This window comes from Hemitrygon akajei, chromosome 9, assembly GCF_048418815.1.
Source record: "Hemitrygon akajei chromosome 9, sHemAka1.3, whole genome shotgun sequence".
In the NCBI taxonomy this organism is placed as follows: domain Eukaryota; kingdom Metazoa; phylum Chordata; class Chondrichthyes; order Myliobatiformes; family Dasyatidae; genus Hemitrygon; species Hemitrygon akajei.
The window spans coordinates 69,492,464-69,514,850 of record NC_133132.1 but is presented as its reverse complement, the minus strand read 5'-3'; the positions used below and the strand labels follow the sequence as shown (position 1 = coordinate 69,514,850).

Genomic DNA, 22,387 nt, shown 5'->3' with positions numbered 1-22,387 from the left:
CACTCCCCACCTCCATTCCCCTCCCCAATCCCCACTCCCTGACCCCCAATCCTCTCTTCTCCAACTCCAATCTCCAACCCTCTTTCTTCCCCTCTTTGCCCCCAATTCCCAATGACTTCTCTCCATCTTCCTGCCCCCAGTCCCCAATACTTCCCTCCATCTCCCTGCCTCTCAATCCACAGCGCCATCTTCCTCCAATCTCCAGCACTCTTTTTCTCTTGGCCCCAATCCCCCAACATTCTGAGCCTTCCGAACTATAGTGGGAACAGATCATCCTTAATGTCAAAGGATCACCTCAGAAGTAGGTAGTGCATGTCTTAGGGTGGAGATCACTGCTGCTAACAAACCAGGAGTCTTATTCCAGTCTTGAGTTCTTAGTTTTCATTCAGACAACCAAAGGTAGAACACGACAGTAGATGTCTGCCTTCACTCTCCTGTGCTTTAAACAGAAGCTCTCCACATTCTGTCCATCTAGATGCTCTGAGGACATGACCTTTGTTGTGCAAGAGCTCAAACAGAAATGGAACAGGCTATAGTAGCTAAAGGCCTTTTTCCACCTCAGTAAAACATTTATCTCCATCTACTGAAAAGGATAGTGGAGAATTTCCCTCAAGTTTGACTGCTCCAGAAATTCACCTCCTTCTTCAAGGTGGTTCCTGAGATATGGGAATCAGTCTTCTTATTCCACTGTCCCATCATGGATGTTCATTGAAAGAGGGCAGTATCCAACAGTGGTGGGCTCAGATGGCAAAGATTCTTTGTTTTACGGATGGTTAATGCAAAAAGCCTTCAGCATCTATGTGATTGAATTGACAGTAACTTGGAAAACGTCCCCCAAACATGCATGCACATGAAGTATACTGTAGCTTAATGCATTAAATTGGGTTCAACTAAACATGGTTCCTCAGTGGAGATGCAGAGTCTTTTTGTCCCAACGACTGAAGGAAGTTGTTGGGGCAATGATGCAGCTTTGCTTCACATTGGTCTGTACTGACTCTGGGTCTGTTGTACTCTATATGGGATTTTGGGAAGTTAAACTGGAACAGATCATAGATAGTAAATGGCAGGATCCTGGTAGAACAAACAGGCCTAGGTACATAGTTCCATGAATGTAGTGACACAGGTAGACAGGTTGGTGAAAGATGTCATTTGTCATGCTTGTCTTCACTGGCTTTGGTATTGATTACAGGAGGTGGGACATTATGTTACAACTGTATAGGACACTGGTTGCACCACACTTGGATTGTTGTGCACATTTCTGGTTATAGTACTCTAGAAAGGATGTGATTAAGCTAGAGATAATGTAGAAAAGGCTCATCTTGATGCTACTGGGACTGCAGCATCAAGGTGGCTTGAGTTATAAGGTTAAACTGGATAGGTTGTTTTTTTTGCCCCTGGAGTGTAGGAGGCAGAGGTGTGAATTTATTCAGGTTCATAAAATCACGAGGAGCATTGATAGGGTAGATAATTACAGTCTTTTTTCTCAGGGAATGGAAGTCTAAAACTAAAGGGCATACAGAGGTAACTGGAGCACCAATTGTAAGTTGGGGAGCAGGGAAGGTTCAGGCATAAAAGGGAGACACTGCTGAGTGGACCGGTCATCAACAGAGTGGTCTGAGTCAGAGTGATAGGACTTTGGCTCATTCGGGCTTCGGCGAGGTAAGTGGACCTTGTTTGTTTTCCTCACATTTTTTTGGAGGAATAGGGTTAGTACTTTGCACTGGGTGTCAGATGTGGGAATCCTGGGAATCTTCCAGTCTCCCAGATGGCCACATCTGCGCCAGGTGCACCAAGATGCAGCTCCTGAGAGATGGTGTCAGGGATCTGGAGCTGCAGCTTGATGACCTACAGCTTATTAGGGAAAGTGAGCAGGAGATAGACAGGAGCTACATGGAGTTAGTCACCCCAAGGCTGCAGGAGTTAGATAAGTGGGTGACGGTCAGGGAAGGGATGGGAAGAGCTCAGATAGTAAGGAGCACCCCTGTGGCCATCCCCCTCAGTAATCGATATCTCGTTTTGGATGTTGTTGAGGGGGGGTGACCTGACAGAGGATAACCATGGTGATCAGGTCTCTGGCACTGAGTCTGGTTCTGTGGTGCAGAAGGGTGAGAAGAAGGTGAGGAATGTGGTAGTCATAGGGGATTCCATAGTGAGCAGAACAGACAGGAGGTTCTGTCAGCATGACAGAGATACCCGTATGGTGCTTTGCCTCCCAGGTGCCAGGGTACGGGATGTTTCAGATCAGGTACAGAGTATTCTGAAGGGAGAGGGTGAACAGCCAGAAGTCTTGGTACACGTCGGTACCAGTGACATTGGTAGAAAAATGGAGGAGGTCCTAAAAAAAGAATTCAGGGAGTTAGGCAGGAAGTTGAAAAGCAGGACCTCCAGGGTAGCAATCTCAGGACTGCTCCCTGTGCCACATGCTAATGAGTGCAAGAATAGCATGATCGGGCATATTAATGTGTGGCTGAGAGACTGGTGTAGGGGGCAGGGCTTTGGGTTCCTGGATCATTGGGGCCTCTTCTGGGGGAGGTATGACCTGTACAAAAAGGGACAGGTTACACCTGAACCCAAAGGGGTCCAATATCCTGGCAGGCAGGTTTAATAGAGCTGTTCGGAATGGTTTAGACTAATTTGGCAGGGGGATGGGAACTGGAGTGATAGGGCTGAGGAAAGGGAAAGCAGAAGTAAATCAGAGGTAGCGTGCAACAGGGATTATAGAAAGGACAGGCAGGAGATGAGGCATAATCACAGCCAGTGGGATGAGTTACAGGGCAATAGGAGCGTGGTACAGTTAAAACAGAAACAACAAATACTGGACTGGAAATGTTATATTTGAATGCACGCAGCACAAGAAATAAAATGGACAATCTTGAAATTCAGCTACAGATTGGCAAGTATGACATTGTGGCCATCTCTGAAACTTGGCTAAAGGATGGCTGCCATTGGGAGCTGAACGTCCAAGGATATACGGTGTATTGGAAAGATAGGTTAGTAGGCAGAGGGGGTGGTGTGGCCCTGTGTATAAGAAATGATATTAAATCATTAGAAAGGGATGACATAGGATCGGAAGGTGTAGAGTCTCCACAGACAGACATTCTTTATTGATCCCGAGGGAAATTGGGTTTCATTACAGCTGCATCAACCAAGAATAGTGTAGAAATATAGCAATATAAAACCATAAATAATTAAATAATAATAAGTTAATCATGCCAAGTGGAAATAAGTCCAGGACCAGCCTATTGGCTCAGGGTGTCTGACACTCCGAGGGAGGAGTTGTAAAGTTTGATGGCCACAGGCAGGAATGACTTCCTATGACGCTCAGTGTTACATCTTGGTGGAATGAGTCTCTGGCTGAATGTTACTCCTGTGCCTAACCAGTACATTATGGAGTGGATGGGAGACATTGTCCAAGATGGCATGCAACTTGGACAGCATCCTCTTTTCAGACACCACCGTCAGAGAGTCCAGTTCTACCCGAACAATATCACTGGCCTTACAAATGAGTTTGTTGATTCTGTTGGTGTCTGCTACCCTCAGCCTGCTGCCCCAGCACACAACAGCAAACATGATAGCACCGGCCACCACAGACTCGTAGAACATCCTCAGCATTGTCCGGTAGATGTTAAAGGACCTCAGTCTCCTCAGGAAATAGAGGTGGCTCTGACCCTTCTTGTAGACAGCCTCAGTGTTCTTTGACCACTCCAGTTTATTGTCAATTCGTATCCCCAGGTATCTGTAATCCTCCACCATGTCCACACTAACCCCTTGGATGGAAACAGGGTGCACCGGTGCCTTAGCCCTCCTCAGGTCCACCACCAGCTCCTTACTGTTTTTCACATTAAGCTGCAGATGATTCTGCTCGCACCATGTGACAAAGTTCCCCACCGTAGCCCTGTACTCAGCCTCATCTCCCTTGCTGATGCATCCAACTATGGCAGAGTCATCAGAAAACTTTTGAAGATGGCAAGACTCTGTGCAGTAGTTGAAGTCCGAGGTGTAGATAGTGAAGAGAAAAGGAGACAGGGCAGTCCCCAGTGGAGCCCCAGTGCTGCTGACCACTCTGTCTGACACACAGTGTGTGGGTTGAATTAAGAAATGACAAGGGTAAAAGGTCCCGAATGATAGTTGTATACAGGCTTCCAAATAGCAGCAGGGATGTGGATTACAAATTACACCCAGGGGATAGAAAAGGTGTGTCAGAAGGGCAATGTCATGATAATCATTGGGGATTTTAATGTGAAAGTGGATTGGGAAAACCAGGCCAATACTGGACCTCAAGAGAGGGAAATTGTAGAATGTCTAAGGGATGGCTTTTTAGAACAGCTTGTTGTTGAGCCCACTAGGGGATCAGCTGTGCTGGATTGGGTGTTGTGCAATGATCCAGAGGTGATAAGAGAGCTTAAGGTGAAGGAAACCTTAAGGAACAGTGATCACAATATGATCAAGTTCACATTGAAATTTGAGAAGGAGAAACTAAAATCCAATGTGTCGGTATTTCAGTGGAATAAAGGAAATTACAATGTCATGAGAGGGGAACTGGTCAAGGTTGACTGGAAAGACACTAGCAGGAAGGACAGCAGAGCAGCAATGGCTGGAGTTTCTGTGAAAAATGAGGGAAGTACAAGACAGATATGTTCCAAATAAGAAGAGATTTTTGAATGGAAGAAGGACACTATCGTGGCTGACAAGTGAAATCAGAGCCAAAGTAAAAGCAAAAGAGAGGGCATACAAGGAAGCCAAAGCTAGTGGGAAGATAGAGGATTGGGAAGCTTCTAAAAACTTGCAGATGGAAACTAAGAAGGTCATTAGGAAGGAAAAGATGAAAAGCTTTTTAAAGTATATAAAGGGAAAAAGAGAGTTGAGGGTAGATATAGGACCAATAGAAAATGACGCTGGAGATGTTGTAGTGAGAGACACAGAGATGGCAGAGGAACTGAATGCGTACTTTGCATCGGTCTTCACAGTGGAAGACGTTTGCAGTATACTGGACATTCAAGAGTGTCAGGGAAGTGAAGTATGTGCAGTGGAAATTACAACTGAGAAGGTGCTCAGGAAACTTAATGGTCTGAGGATGGATAAATCTCCTGGACCTGATGGAATGCACCCTCGGGTTCTGAAGGAAGTAGCTGGAGAGATTGTGGAGGCATTAACAATAATCTTTCAATAATCGATAGATTCTGTTATTATACTGGGTGACTGGAAAATTGCAAATGTTATTACACTATTTAAGAAGGGTGGGAGGCAGCAGAAAGGAAACTATAGACCTGTTATCCTGACATCAGTGGTTGGGAAGTTGTTGGAATCGATTGTTAGGGATGAGATTACAGAGTACCTGGAGGCACATGACAAGATAGGCCAAAGCCAGCATGGTTTCCTGAAAGGAAACTCCTGCCTGGCTAACCTACTGCAAATTTTTAAGGAAATTACAAGCAGGGTAGACAAAGGAGATGCAGTAGATATGGTGTACTTGGATTTTCAGAAGGCCTTTGACAAGGTGCCACACCATGAGCTGCTTAGCAAGATAAGATCCCATGGAATTACAGGGAAGTTACTAGCATGGGTGGAGCATTGGCTGATCGGCAGAAAACAGAATGGGAACAAAGGCTGGCTGCCGGTTACCAGTGGAGTTCCACAGGGGTTGGTGTTGGGACTGCTGCTTTTTACGATGTATGTCAATGATTCGGATTATGGGATTTGTGGCTAAATTTGCCAATGATACAAAGATAGGTGGAAGAGCAGGCAGTGTTGATGAAACAGAGAGCCTGCAGAGAGACTTAGTGTAGGGACATGGGCAATGAAGTAGCAAATGAAATACAATATTGGAAAGTGTACGGTCAAGCACTTTAGAACACAGAACAATACAGCACAGTACAGGCCTTTTAGCCCACAATGTTGTGCTGGCCCTTAAACCCTGCCTCCCATATAACCCCCCACCTTAAATTCCTCCATATACCTGTCTAATAGTCTCTTAAATTTCACTAGTGTATCTGCCTCCACCACTGACTCAGGCAGTGCATTCCACGCACCAACCACTCTCTGAGTAAAAAATCTTCCTCTATTATCCCCCTTGAACTTTCCACCCCTTACCTTAAAGCCATGTCCTCTTGTATTGAGCAGTGGTGCCCTGGGGAAGAGGCACTGGCTGTCCACTCTATCTATTCCTCTTAATATCTTGAATACCTCTATCATGTCTCCTCTCATCCTCTTCCTCTCCCGAGAGTAAAGCCCTAGCTCCCTTAATCTCTGATCATCATGCATACTCTCTAAACCAGGCAGCATCCTGGTAAATCTCCTCTGTACCCTTTCCAATGCTTCCACATCCTTCCTATAATGAGGTGACCAGAACTGGACACAGTACTCCAAGTATGGCCTAACCAGAGTTTTATAGAGCTGCATCATTACCCCGCGACTCTTAACCTCTATCCCTCGACTTATGAAAGTTAACACTCCATAAGCTTTCTTAACTACCCTATCTACCTGTGAGGCAACTTTCAGGGATCTGTGGACATGTACCCCCAGATCCCTCTGCTCCTCCACACTCCCAAGTATCCTGCCAATTACTTTGTACTCTGCCTTGGAGTTTGTCCTTCCAAAGTGTACCACCTCACACTTCTCCGGATTGAACTCCATCTGCCACTTCTCAGCCCACTTCTGCATCCTATCAATGTCTCTCTGCAATCTTCGACAATCCTCAACACTATCCACAACACCACCAACCCACCATTCTACCCCCACATCCAGGTCATTAATAAAAATCACGAAAAGTAGAGGTCCCAGAACCGATCCTTGTGGGACACCACTAGTCACAACCCCCCAATCCAAATGTACAACCTCCACCACGACCCTCTGCTTTCTGCAGGCAAGCCAATTCTGAATCCACTTGGCCAAACTTCATTGGATCCTATGCCTTCCGACTCTCTGAATAAGCCTACCGTGTGTACCTTGTCAAATGCCTTACTAAAATCCATGTAGATCACATCCACTGCACAACCCTCATCTATATGCGTGGTCACCTCCTCAAAGAACTCTATCAGGCTTGTTAGACATGATCTGCCCTTCACAAAGCCATGCTAACTGTCCCTGATCAGACCATGATTCTCTAAATGCGCATAGATTCCATCTCTAAGAATCTTTTCCAACAGCTTTCCCACCACAGACGTAAGGCTCACTGGTCTATAATTACCCGGACTATCCCTACTACCTTTTTTGAACAAGGGGACAACATTTACCTCCCTCCAATCCTCCAGTAGCATTCCCGCAGACAATGAGGACATAAAAGATCCTAGCCAGAGGCTCAGCAATCTCTTCCCTCACTTCATGGAGCAGCCTGGGGAATATTCCATCAGGCTCCAGGGACTTATCCGTCCTAATGTATTTTAACAACTCCAACACCTCTTCTCCCTTAATATTAACATGCTCCAGAACATCAGACTCACTCATATTGTCTCACCATCATCAAGTTCCCATTTGATGGAAGAAATAAACGGGCGGACTATTATTTAGATGGGAAGAGAATTCAAAATGCAGAGATGCAAAGGGACTTGGGAGTCCTTGTGCAGGATACCCTAAAGGTTAACCTCCAGGATGAGTCGGTGATGAAGAAGGCAAATGCAATGTTGGCATTTATTTCTAGAGGTATAGAATATAAGAGCAGGGATGTGATGTTGAGGCTCTATAAGGCACTCGTGAGACCACACTTGGAGTATTGTGTGCAGTTTTGGGCTCCTTATTTTAGAAAGGATATACTGACATTGGAGAGGGTTCAGAGAAGATTCACGAGAATGATTCCAGGAATGAAAGGGTTACCATATTAGGAACATCTGGCAGCTCTTGGGCTGTATTCCCTGGAGTTCAGGAGAATGGGGGGGGGGGGGGGGATCTCATAGAAACATTCCGAAGCTTAGGAGGTTTAATGGTGTCTAATGGTGACTTCTTTGCTTGTATCTTTGGAAACAGCTCTATTTCCATCTTTAATATCTCTATTTTTCCCTTTCAGGGTTCTTTTGAAGACCCTGAGCTGGAGTTACGTTTCTTTGTGGGAATGGGACCTGCTCTCAGGATTCCATGACTGGTCACGCCAAGGGCTCGGCCTGAGAGCTCAGCTCGCTTTCAGAGGACTGAGATTTCGTGGTTCTGGAGACGGGCGGATCTAAGATTGGTGTCCTGGCAGATTGGTGTGTTGTGGGAGATGGAAGATCGACGGCTGTGTGCCCAAAGACCCAAGATCTTTGGGCAAAGAGCTCAGAAAAAGTGATGCAACAGACTCCTAACATCGTAAACCAGCGACTTGTTTGTTATGTCTCACCTCTTGCTGTGAAATGGAGACATCTTTTTTTCCCTTACTAGGGAGAGAGACAGAGAGAGAGAGAGCGAACCTGTGGTATGTCATATACTGGCTGAACAAGTAGTCTTTTGAGTTCTGCAAGTTTGTGTCTTTGCTGTAGCTCTGCTTATGCTTGAGAGCTTGGTGGCAGATGCTGATGCTTTTCTTTGCCGGTGGGGGGAGGGGGGATTGTTGCTTGCTGCCACTTATGCGCAGGAGGGAGGGAAGCTGGGGGGGGTGGACTTTGGGGTTCTAACATTTAACTGTCATTCATTCTTTGGGGCCACTCCTTTGTTTTTCATGGATGGTTGTAAAGAAAAAGCATTTCAGGATGTATATTGTATACATTTCTCTGACATTAAATGTACATTTGAAAATTTTGAAATGTTAAAAAGGCCTGAACAGATTAGATATGGCAAAGTTATTTCCCATGGTAAGGGAGTCCTGGACAAGGGGGCTCGACTTCAGGATTGAAGGACGTCCATTTAGAACAGAGATGCGGAGAAATTACTTCAGTCAGAGGGTGGTCAATCTGTGGAATTTGTTGCCACAAGCGGCTGTGGAGGTCAAGTCATTGGGTGCATTTAAGGCAGAGACAGATAGGTTCTTGATTAGCCAGGGCATTAAAGAGTAGGGGAGAAGGCAGGGGAGTGAGGATGACTGGAAGAATTGGATCAGCCTATAGTTGAATGGCGGAACAGACTCAATGGGCCAGATGGCCTACTTCTGATCCTATATCTTATGGTCTAAGGTGAGAGAGTAAAGATTTAAAAGGAGAACTGAGAGTTAAGATTTTCCTCCCGATACTATGGATAATATGTGAAAAACGTTGCCAGAGGAAGTGGCTGAGGCAGGCACAATAGTATTTAAAAGACACTTGGACAGGTATGTGAATATTAAAGATTTAGAAAGATATGGGCCAATCACAGGCAAATGGCACCATTTCAGAATTGATGAATTAGGTTGAAGGTCCTGTTTCAGTACTGTGTAACTGGATAACATTCTGACTTTCATGCAATTATAAAGCCAACATAAGTCTGATGAATTTCCAGGGCAGTCACAGTTGATTAGGATACTCCAAGCTTTCTACTGATGGAGCCATCATCATCAAGAAGGCCCCTTGTTGTGGTGAAAGTAGAAAAGAAGTCTGAAAATAAACAGATAAACCTTTTCCAATGGTCAGTTCTGACAAAGGATCTTGTTAATTGTTCCTCTTCCCACAGACATTACCCAACCTGTGGAGTGTTTGCAGCTTTTTCTGTCCTTAATTCACGTTTGACATTGTAGCTGATGTTTGCATTCCTTCTAGAACTGCTGTGTGAAGGTGACATTACTGTTCATTTGGGGAACTGCTCTTTGGTCACTTGGAGAAAGCAGTTAAGAGAACTGTTAGGAAGACATGGGGAGACTCCTTAGTGTAGGCCTCTGATAGACCATGGACTTGCACCTTGGAATGTTTCCAGGGCGCAGGCCTGGGCAAGGTTTTTTTTGTGGGAGACTGGCAGTTGCTCAAGCTGCAAGTCTCCCCTCTCCACGCCACCGATGTTGTCCAAGGGAAGGGCATTAGACTCCTTAGTAGTAGTAGTTGTAAAGGAGTTAATCTCTCAAAGATGGTCATGATTTGATCATTATTACACAAAAAAGTTAGCCTACACAAGTGGATAGGGTGGTAAAGATGGTGTACAGCATACATGCCTTCATTGGTTGGGCACTGAAAGGAAGTCACATTGCATCTATATAAAACTTTGTGTAGGTTGCACCTGGAATAATTCCTGCAGTTCTGCAGCAAGGGTGTAGAGGCTATGGAGAGGATGTATTAGAGTTTTATCAGCATGCTGTCTAAATGAGCTGTCAGGAAAGGTTGGATACATTTTGTTGTTTTTTTATGGAGAGACAGAGGCTGAAAGGAGGTTATAAAATTATAAGAGGCATGAACAGGGTAGACAGTCAGAATCTATTTTCCCTGGGTAGAACTATCAAGTATTAAAGGATATGCATTTATAGTGAGATGGGGAGAGTTCAATGGAGCTCTGTGGCAATTGCCTGGAATATGATGCCTAGGGTAGTGATGGAAGGAGATATGATAGTGGTGTTTAAGAGGTTGTCAGATAGATACATGAAAATGCAGGGAATATAGGGATATGGATCAGGTACAGGTAGAAGAGATTCCGTATAATTCAGCTTCATGCTCAGTGCAGATATCATGAGCTGAAATGCTTGTTCCTGTGCTGTACTGCTGTGTGTTCATTTTTCTCTGATTCCGATGTCTCTGTTGTCTTCTTACATGACCCCAGATGCAGGAGCTGCGATTACAAGCACACACTCTAGGAAACAGCGTGCATATTAATTCCCAGCACACACAACAGCCATCAGCACCCACTGAGTTAACAGTGCACACTTTGATCACCAGCAAACGCACCAGATGCCAGCAAACAACCCTGTCTCTTGCACGAGAAGCTCAGCTTCCAGCGTGCAATTTACCTTGCTTTGAGAGTGGCATCTGCTTGCGGAAAGGAGTTTTCAGGAAGTGGTGGAGTTCCTCGACCTGGCGGAAATCTTCCCACTGCTGAGGCTGGCTATTGAGGGATCTACAGAGTAGCGCAAAGGGGGTCAGCTGAGTGGTAATGTACAGACACTGACTCCAGGTGGCTTCAGACATCCACTGAGCATTACGACTTTGCTTAAACCATTTGTCCTCTTCCAGACCTGTACAATAAATAATAACCTTCCTTAATCAAAGTATGGCAGATAGACATTTGGACCACTATCACTGTCCCCCACCCCCCCAGAGACTGGCAATCACTGAGACTCATCAGACTTCTGTCTGAGCTGGAAGAATCCCCCCAACGTATACCAACATCCTCAGGGAATGGAGACTGGGATGGAGATCCCTCCACCACTGTAACCCAACACCCACTGTGAGTGGGGAGAGGGACAGGGGACACTCCCACCATACCCCAACACCCACAGTGAGTGGGGAGAGGGACAGGGGTCACTCCCACTGTACCCCAACACCCACAGTGAGTGGGGAGAGGGACAGGGGACACTCCCACCATACCCCAACACCCACAGTGAGTGGGGAGAGGGACGGGGGTCACTCCCACCATACCCCAACACCCACAGTGAGTGGGGAGAGGGACAGGGGTCACTCCCACCGTACCCCAACACCCACAGTGAGTGGGGAGAGGGACGGGGGTCACTCCCACCATACCCCAACACCCACTGTGAGTGGGGAGAGGGACAGGGGACACTCCCACTGTACCCCAACAACAACAGTGAGTTGGGAAAGGGATGGGGGTCACTCCCACCATACCCCAACACCCACAGTGAGTGGGGAGAGGGACAGGGGTCACTCCCACCGTACCCCAACACCCACAGTGAGTGGGGAGAGGGACGGGGGTCACTCCCACCATACCCCAACACCCACTGTGAGTGGGGAGAGGGACAGGGGACACTCCCACCGTACCCCAACACCCACGGTGAGTGGGGAAAGGGACAGGGGTCACTCCCACTGTACCCCAACACCCACGGTGAGTGGGGAGAGGGACGGGGGACACTCCCACCGTACCCCAACACCCACTGTGAGGGACGGGGATCACTCCCACTGTACCCCAATTCCCACAGTGAGTGGGGAGAGGGACAGGGGTCACTCCCACTGTACCCCAACACCCACAGTGAGTGGGGAGAGGGACAGGGGTCACTCCCACTGTACCCCAACACCCACAGTGAGTGGGGAGAGGGACAGGGGTCACTCCCACTGTACCCCAACACCCACAGTGAGTGGGGAGAGGGACAGGGGTCACTCCCACCATACCCCAACACCCACAGTGAGTGGGGAGAGGGACAGGGGTCACTCCCACCGTACCCCAACACCCACAGTGAGTGGGGAGAGGGACGGGGGTCACTCCCACCGTACCCCAACACCCACAGTGAGTGGGGAGAGGGACGGGGATCACTCCCACCGTACCCCAACACCCACAGTGAGTGGGGAGAGGGACAGGGGTCACTCCCACCGTACCCCAACACCCACAGTGAGTGGGGAGAGGGACAGGGGACACTCCCACCATACCCCAACACCCACAGTGAGTGGGGAGAGGGACAGGGGTCACTCCCACTGTACCCCAACACCCACAGTGAGTGGGGAGAGGGACAGGGGTCACTCCCACCGTACCCCAACACCCACAGTGAGTGGGGAGAGGGACAGGGGTCACTCCCACCGTACCCCAACACCCACAGTGAGTGGGGAGAGGGACAGGGGACACTCCCACTGTACCCCAACAACAACAGTGAGTGGGGAGAGGGACAGGGGTCACTCCCGCCATACCCCAACACCCACAGTGAGTGGGGAGAGGGACGGGGGTCACTCCCACTGTACCCCAACACCCACGGTGAGTGGGGAGAGGGACAGGGGTCACTCCCACTGTACCCCAACAACAACAGTGAGTGGGGAGAGGGACAGGGGACACTCCCACTGTACCCCAACAACAACAGTGAGTGGGGAGAGGGACGGGGGTCACTCCCACTGTACCCCAACACCCACGGTGAGTGGGGAGAGGGACAGGGGTCACTTCCACTGTACCCCAACACCCACAGCCGACTTCAAATAACAAATTGTTGGCGGTGTACTCTGTGTGTCCTGGGACCTCTGCCCATGGTCCACTTTCGCCAACACTTCTGAATGAAGGAAGATCTGCCACTCAGCCTCTGGCAGGGTTCCCATGGAGCTGTGGTCACTTTCCTCCACCTTGTTTATCCGCATGATGCTGGTGCACAGCATAAAGGAGAAGCAGAGCTGGTGATCCGTGAAGATGGCAAACCGGACCAGCTGTTGGGGGAGAGACAGAAAGATGAGGAGATTACCCACTTCTTGTACAACCCTTACACACTGCCACTCTTTATACCATTCACACTACCCAACACTGTCCCTGCATATTTATAGAAATATTTATAGAAATTTATAGAAGCATTAATTTTTATAGCATGAAAACCTGCCACAATGCATGGTTTATTCAATAGTTGTATATTCCGGGAGCCATTTGTCAACACTGCAGCAAAATAGGCAACGCTGGAGGAACTCAGCAGGTCGGGCAGCATCTGTGGAAACCAGCAGTCAACGTTTCGGGCCGAGACCCTTCGTCAGGACTGAAGAGGGAGGGGGTAGGTGCCCTATAAAGAAGGTGGGGGGAGGGTGGGAAGGAGAAGGCTGGTAGGTGCCAGGTGAAAATCTGCCCGACCTGCTGAGTTCCTCCAGCATGTTGTACGTGTTGCTTTGACCCCAGCATCTGCAGTGTACTTTGTGTTTGCAGATATTGGCATATTTTGGGTGTCTGGAGTTTGTGCTCAGCAGCTTTTGGACCTGCCATCTGTAATGAATATTCAAAGGAGTTCTGCTAGTTGCAAAGTGTTAGCATTGCAAATATGTAATTCTGCAAGATGCAAGCCTGCCTACATTCAAAATGTTAAAAAGTAATTATAGCCATTGACACTGCATTAGTTGTTCACTGTTGTTTTTGTGTTTATAAAGTATAAAACATTGTGTGAGAACAGAATGAGATTCTCTCCAGAAGGTGTACCGTGTGGAATAAAGATTTTAATATCACAAGCTTCAGTCTCTCTCTAATGACTCAGTTCAGTCAGTCACAACAGTCTACTCTATCAATACGCCTCATAATTTTATATAATTCAACCATGTACTCTCTTAGCTTTGTCTGCTCCAGGGAGAATAGATACAGTTTTCCCAGTTTCTCCTCATAACTGAAGTATACCATCCTACGCAATATGGTGAATCTCCTCTCCGTCTTCTCATTACTATCACAAATTTTCTTGGTTGAGGCCTGTACTCCAGCTGAGGTCTGACTAGTTTTTATTAAGTTGGAACAACACCTCTCTACTTCTGCATACATTGCTCCAACTAATGAACATCAGTATCCCATAAGCCTTCTTAACCACATTATTCACCTGCATTGCCACCTTCAAGGATCTAAAGACTTGTACTCAGAGGGCCTCTGTTCCTCAACAGCCCCTTAGACACTCCCCAAAAATTCATCATCTCACACTTGACTAGATTTAACTCCATTGGCCATTTTCAGTCCATTTCAGCAATACATCAATATCACTCTGTAGCCTAAGATACCTTCCCAACCTACCAATAATTCTATTAATCTAAGTGTCATTTACAAACTTACCAATCATATCTCCCACATCCACATCCAAGTAATACAGATATATTACAAACAACAAACGACCCAGCAAAAATCCTTCTGGGACATCATTAATCACAGGCATCCAATCACAAAAATAATCTTCTAATATCACCCTCTGTCTCCTATTCAATTTTATATCCAGTTTGCCAACTTGCCTTGGATCCTATGCACCCTAACCAGTCTCCCATGAGATACCTTGCAAAAGCCTTAACAATGTCTATGTCAATTAAATGTTCTGCCCTGTCCTCATTGATACACTTTGTTACCTCTTCACAGAATTGAATCAAATTGGTCAGAGAAGATATCTACATTAGCTGTCTCCGATGGGTCCCTTGGAATTGTTTCCAGTATCGTCTCTGCTTCTGACATTAGGCTCAAAGGTCTAGAGTTAACAGGCTTTACTCGGCTCCTTACAAAATAAGATGATGTGTGCTACCCTCTATTTAATCAGGTTCCTTACTTTGGGAAATTGATTTCTCCCTCCCTCCTTTTATAAATAGGACGATATTTTGTTCGACATTTGCAGCAGACAGGTTTAATTCATTGGGATTCTACACAAAAGGATGAGTTTACTTTTTGAGTCTGGGAAGGATGCAATGAGAAAGGCTGATAAAAATATATTGGGTGAGTTGATGAAGGGTGAAGAATAAGACCTGTTGAGCTTCTGTGTCTCAAATGCATTGCAGAGCAAGTGAATAGGAAGGAGTTCGATCAATTTGAATTGCCTGTGGTGGAGATGTTTGGTGGAATGGGGTTGAAGTCTTGTCTCTTGATATTTTCGGCAGTGCTGTACCTTGTAAACATTCTTAGTAAGCGTTTTGATCATGTTCTGGAGGAAGGAGTTGAAGCTGGAGTGCAGTGCTGTGCTGATAGAACTTTTGAACCATCTGGATCGTTGCAAAGAGGCACTTTGACTTGTGCCCGACTGTAGCATCCTTGTGCGTGACTTGTGAATGTCACCCACAGACTCAGTGAATATTTTCATGAACCAGTGCAAAGAGAACTGGTACATGCAGTTCAGCTGTGACAATTCATCAATCACGAAGTACAAAATGGAACCTCGTGTTGCCACAGGAAGGTACTTCTGACGAGCAGCTGTGATTTTCTTTTCATTCTCCTCTGAGGCTTCAATGCGAAGTTTTATCTCTTTGGACATGTCTTTTGACTTCTGAAGGGTATCAATGAGGTCCTGGTCATCTAAGATGTGCCCTGGAACAAGGAAGAGTCACGGTGAAAATACCACATTGATAGAAAGGTGACCTTCCTACTTAAGGAACCAAATCCAACTCTTCAACCTTGAGAGTTCCTCCCATTCAAAATTCCAGTTCTTTTTGGCTGTTCCTTCATCTGCCTAAGGCCTGAAATATTTTCCAAAAATCTCACATCCCTTTTCTTCCTTAAGACATAAGAATAAGTACAAGAGGGCCCTTGAAATTGCACTTCCATTCATTAACATCATTGACATTCAACCTTGGCCTGAATATTACATTCCTGCACTCTCCTTGTACTTACCATTGACTCCTTTGTTTAAATTCCTGTCCGTCTTCCTTTTACATATTGGAACTGGAATTGGTTTATTATTGTCACATGTACTGAGCTACTGTGAAAGGCTTGTTTTGCATACTGGTCATAAAGATCAAATTGAGGTAGAACAAGATAAGCCTCCTTCTTATTCAGCCTCCTCAGCTCTCTAGGGGAATAGAATTCCAAAGAAAGAAATTTCTAAGAGAAGAAATTTCAGCTCAGCTCCAAGTGAAATGGATGATCCCTTATTCTTGTTCCAGATACTCCAAAGACATAAGATCATTGAGCATGGAAACATGCCATCCACCGGACATCCACTTATATTAATCCCATCTTTCAGCAACTGATCCATTGGCTTCTATGTCTGAGTAACTCAAAGGACTTGCCTAACTCTTTTTCAATGTTGTCAGTGACTCTGTTTCTGACACTTCCTCAAGCAGTGTATTCTAGGTATTCATAATTCTCTGGGTGAAAAGGGTTCCTGTCAGATCCCCTCCAAATCTCGTTCCCCTTACTCTAAATCTATGTCCTCTGTTATTAATAACCTCTGATAAAAGGAGAAGATTCCTTCAGTCTACCCTGACTATACCCTTCATAATTTTATCTACCTCATTTATGTCTCCTTTGAGTCTCCACTGCTCCAGGGAAACATCTCTCAAGTCTCTCCTCATAATTAAAATAGACCACTTCAGGCAACATCCTTGTGAATCTTTTCTGCATCCTCTGCCACTGTCTTCCATAACGTGTGGTGACCAGAACTGCACACAGTACTCCACCTGAGGTCTCACAAATGTCATATAAATTTGGAGCATAATTTTCTTGCTCTTGTATCTGGAGCTCAGTGTACAGTTTTGATCACCCTTCGATAGAAAGGAGTAGTTAAACATGTTCTCAATCTTTCTTCATACATAAAGTCAAAGGTATAATCATTGAGTTATACAGCACTGAAACAAGCCCCTTGGCCCAACTTATAAAAAAACACTTGGATAGGTACATGCATAGGAAAAGTTTAGAGGGATATTGCCAAACAGGATAGTTTAGAGAGGAACCTTGGTTGGTAAGGACCACTTGGATTGAAAGATTGTTTTCAAACCGTATAACTCTGAGACTCTATTACTAATTATTTGCCGCACCAGAGTGCCCTGTGACTCTGTGAAAACCTGTATACCCAGTGGCCAATTCTCTGAGGTATCTGTTCTACCAGTCACACTACAGTGGGTGGGCCAGGGACCCCCACAATTTCTTGCCGTCTCAGTAAAACAGCCAACATAATCAAAGACCTCATCCACCCGGGACATTCTCTCTTCTCCCCACTCCCACTGGGCTGAAGATACAAAAGCTTGAAAGCACACATCATGATAACAGCTTCTATACCACTGTTATAAGACTATTGAATGGTTCCCTCAAACGGTAAGATGGACCCTTGACCTTACATCATTATTCCTTGCAACTTAATGTCAGAATACTTTATTCTGCATTGTTATTGCTTTTCCTTTGTACTACCTCAATGCACTGTTGTAATGAAATGATCTGTACAGATGGCATGTAAACAAAGTCTTTCATTGTACCTGGGTACATGTGACATTAAACCAATTTACTCATCTGTCCCAGTTGAGTCTCATGAGGTAATTGCTCTTTGTGCCTGCTGTCAGCACCTCAGCATGATAACTGTTGCTTTGTACAACCCAACCAACACAGGAGAACCTCACACACTGTCCTCTTTTCCTTACCTTCAGACTTCTGCAATAGGGAGAGCGACCTGTTCTCCAGGTCCTGCAGAGTGCCCAGGTCATGGACAATGCTCTCCAACAGCTGTCCGAGTTTCTCTTCCATCTCAGGATGCTGCTGTTTCACTACCCTGGACAGCAGTTGCTCCTGGAGCCCCTCAAATGTTGCTGTGAAGTTAATTAGTGTGACCAGGATGCAGACGGCTGGCAGGAAGTTTGGGTTGGAGATGCGGGTGGTCATGTACAGCCTGCAGAGACATTGTTAACACACATTGAATGCACTCATACTCCAGGCACTAATGGGCTACAGAATTTTATCTCCAACCAGCTGGCAGCTGCCTGGACACTAGTGTACTATCCGGGTAACCAGCACCCTCTCCTTGACTTATCTTTGTCAAGGGAAGGTGCTGGTTAAAATCAAGGACTGGGAACATTGGCTGGATCAAGACTTGTACCAGGACCAAACTTAAATTCTAATCCTCTGTGGAATCAAATCTCTGTAGACCTAACATGCTGAGATTCTGGCACTAACTGCAGAGCAGCAACCTTTTGGAATGTCGCTTCCTCTCATAATCAGGCTCATTTCACTGATACTTCAGAATTTCATCATTTCTAATCCTTCTGAATGCAACATCTCAATCTCAGTATCAGGTGAATCTTTGTTGCACTGATTCTAAGAGTATCAGGTATGGAGACCAGAACTGCAGAGAGTATTTCCAGTGGGATTTCAATTCCATCTTGACCCTACTCCTGTCTTCAAATGTTTCAACAGGCTTGGATACATCCTATCTGGACCTGGTGACATACATGCTTTTCCACACCCTTTCATTACCAATACTCTATTCATCCATGTATCAACCACATTCTCTTCTGAAAACCCCTTTACTCAGCCATAGCCTTTGTGTCCACCACACCAGACCTTTATTTTTGTCTATAATTGATTTTGCCCACTGTTTAAATCCCTTGTATACTACCATCCTGACATCTGCCTTCTACATCCTTTTGTAACAGAATCTGACATATCTACAAAGGGTGCTTCTTCAAGAAGGAAAAATTCAGCCAAGATCTTCCCCATCTAGGCCATGCCATTTTCTCACAGAAGGCAGAGAAGCCTCAAGTCCCACACTATCAGGTTCAAGAACAGATACTTCTCTTCAACCATTTGGTTCTTCAATCAATTAGCAGATCTTAATCACAAGGGAATGGAAAATGGAATTTAACTCAAACAAATACAAAGTAATGCAATTTGGTAAGTTAAACCAGGACAAAACATACTAGGTGGATGATTGGGACTGGGGGAATGTTGAACAGAGATACACTGAAAAAAGAAATGCAGGTAGACAGGGTAGTGAAGAGGGTATTTAGCATTCTTGTCTTCATTGTCCGAGGAATTGAGTGCAATGAAGGTTTGTCATGTTAGAGTAATACAAACATTGGTTAGGCCACACTTAGGAAGAATGTGGTTAAGATGGAGATGGTGCAGAATGGACATGCAAGGATGTTGCCGGGACTGAAGGACTTGAGTTATGAGGATAGATTGGATAATCTGTTTTCCTGGAACAAAAGTGACTGGAAAGTGACATGATAGAGGTAGATAAAATTAAGAGAGGCATAGATACATAGATAGATAGATAGATAGATAGATACTTTATTCATCCCCATGGGGAAATTCAACTTTTTTCCAATGTCCCATACACTTGTTGTAGCAAAACTAATTACATACAATACTTAACTCAGTAAAAAATATGATATACATCTAAATCACTATCTCAAAAAGCATTAATAATAGCTTTTAAAAAGTTCTTAAGTCCTGGCGGTAGAATTGTAAAGCCTAATGGCATTAGGGAGTATCTTCATCCTGTCTGAGGAGCATTGCATCGATAGTAACCTGTTGCTGAAACTGCTTCTCTGTCTCTGGATGGTGCTATGTAGAGGATGTTCAGAGTTATCCATAATTGACCGTAGCCTACTCAGCGCCCTTCGCTCAGCTACCGATGTTAAACTCTCCAGTACTTTGCCCACGACAGAGCCCGCCTTCCTTACCAGCTTATTAAGACATGAGGCGTCCCTCTTCTTAATGCTTCCTCCCCAACACGCCACCACAAAGAAGAGGGCGCTCTCCACAACTGACCTATAGAACATCTTCAGCATCTCACTACAGACAATGAATGATGCCAACCTTCTTAGGAAGTACAGTCGACTCTGTGTCTTCCTGCACAAGGCATCTGTGTTGGCAGTCCAGTCTAGCTTCTCGTCTAACTGTACTCGTTTAACATAGATAAAGACAATTGCCCATGGTAGAAGTGTCTAAAACTAGAGACATGGGTTTGTGAGAGGAAGAAGACTTAAAGGGGATCTGAGGGATAAATTTTTCTCAGAGAGTGATTGGTGTATGGAAAAAGCTGAAAGAGGAGCTGGTGAAGGTAAGAACAGTAACCACATGTAAGAGGCACTTGGACAGATACTTGAATGAGCAGGGCACAGAAGAATATGGAATTAATGCAGCATGGGATTAGTTATAGATAAGCATGAATGGTCAAAGCACCTGCTTCTATGCTATACAACTCAATGACTTTTTGAACTCTTGTTTATTTATCTGTTTCCCAGCTCTGAAGTCTGTCTGGAGCAGGTCATGCTTCCATTCATGTGTCACCAGTACCAATATGGACCATGCCATCTAACTGTTTGCTCTCTTCCTCAGAATACTGCTCAGAGACACTTTTGACCCTTGCACCTGGGAGACAACATGCCAGTCAGTCACCTCAGAACCCACCAAACTGGAACTGACCACGGGCAGTCACGAGTAAGAGAGAGTGAGAGAGTGAGAGTGAGAGAGAGTGTGAGAGACTGAGAGAGAAAGAGTGAGAGAGAGTGAGAGTGAGTGAGAAAACAAACGAACGTGTATGAATTACCTGAAGTTAGGGTTGTACTCTATTTCTGTGTTGTCAATCTTGATGAAATCCTGTTCTGCCCTAGTACAAATGTTCCGCAAGAGAATTGGTCTCAGACAGGGATCCAGCTGTTCAGTGACATCCTGTAAAACGTGGAGACTTTTTTCACAAGTGTTATTTTTCCTTCTCATCTTCCTTGTCCTCAAATTGGACAGGGCAGGGACAGGCCAGTCAGGCAGGCTAGCCAGTGAAGGTCCCTCTACACTGTCCCACCATACACACTCAGAGTCAGATATAGAGTGAAGTTTCCTCTACACTGTCCCTTCACACACTCCCAGTCAGACACAGAATGAGGATCCCTCCACACTCTCCCACCACACACTCCCACGGTCAGACACAGAATGAAGATCTTTCCACACTGTCCAATCACACATTCACAGAGTCAGCTTCTCCTCTCCCAATTGGACTATCTGAAGGAGATTGGGTCAGAGTCATAACTGTCCTGCTCCAATTTAGGAAGAGCAACCTTTGGAATGTCTTTCCTTTCCACCAGCAACTCCTAATATGGCTGGTGTAGGAGGAGGTTACAGAAGGAAACTTGCTTATGTGCAAGATAACCTGCTGAGATTGTGGATTCCATTATCTGCAGACCCATTGCCTGTATATACTAAGTGTAGGCTGACTGCATTTTCAGGTCCTCAGGCAGGTCATCCACAAGGAATGAGAGATGTTCCTCCTCTCATGCAGAAAGAGATGAGCCAATTAGGTCCCTCTTGTTCTGCTCCTGGACCTGGTCAAGGTGCAGTGACGGGCTTTTGTGGGGATGGTTGTTCCTGTCTGGGGTGAAGGAGTGTACAACGTATGTGGCTTTGTCTAAGGTAATGGGCTGCAGGAGCTGGAGTACACTGAGGAAATCACAGCAGTGCAACTAGTAGAGCTGCTGCTTCACAATACCAGGGACCTGAGCTCAATCACAAGCTTACGTGGTGTCCATGTGGAGCGTATGACCATACGGCTTTCCCCTTGTTGCTCTGGTTTTCTCCCACATCCCAAAGACATGGGGACTGGTAGGTTGGGATTAATGTAAGATGGGTGAAAATGGGTGGTTAGTAGTCAGTACAGCCATGATGGATCAAAGGGCATATGTGCATGCTGGATGACTCTGTGAAGTAATTTTAATTTAAGATGTGTTTTAAAATTAAAAAATATTGTGAAACAAAACCTGAGGCTTACACAAATCCCACGGTCCACTTACATGCAGTAGGACTGGATGCCCCATGCGAATGGCGTTCAACATCTTGCTCATGTAATTGTGATGTGTGGCCAAAAGGATGCACAGGTCCCCTCCTTCCATCTTTTTGATCCATCTGACAGCCTGTCCCTGTGGGTCAATGAGTAAGGGCCAGCGTTCGCCCATCTTCACCAGGATGGCATTCTCTGTTGAGTAATTGTCAGGAGGCAGACCCCTGTTCTGCAAATTGCGAACCTGTTCAGAAAGTATATTGGATTACCCTGACATTCTTGAATAGCTTGTTAACACAAGAATGTTGATGTTGTAATTATACGTATAGATCACTCTCAAGTTGTTTCTGTTATCTGTTTAGTGATTCCTTTCATCTTCATCTCTTTGCTCCATAAGACAAAGGAGCAGAATGAGGCCATTCGGCTCATTGGGTTAACTCCACTATTCCATGTTGGCTTATTCTGAACCCCTCT

General features: G+C 45.6%; 1 protein-coding gene across 1 annotated transcript in view; it reads right to left on the bottom strand.

The window, feature by feature from the left end:
- LOC140732660 (dynein axonemal heavy chain 6-like) overlaps positions 1 to 22,387 on the bottom strand; it is a 549,473-nt gene that overhangs the window by 74,184 nt on the left and 452,902 nt on the right. Inside the window, 6 exon segments of the mRNA XM_073055353.1 lie at positions 10,808 to 11,032; positions 12,953 to 13,151; positions 15,323 to 15,738; positions 17,784 to 18,028; positions 20,693 to 20,814; positions 21,927 to 22,157. Of these exon segments, the coding sequence (XP_072911454.1) occupies positions 10,808 to 11,032; positions 12,953 to 13,151; positions 15,323 to 15,738; positions 17,784 to 18,028; positions 20,693 to 20,814; positions 21,927 to 22,157 (1,438 nt within the window).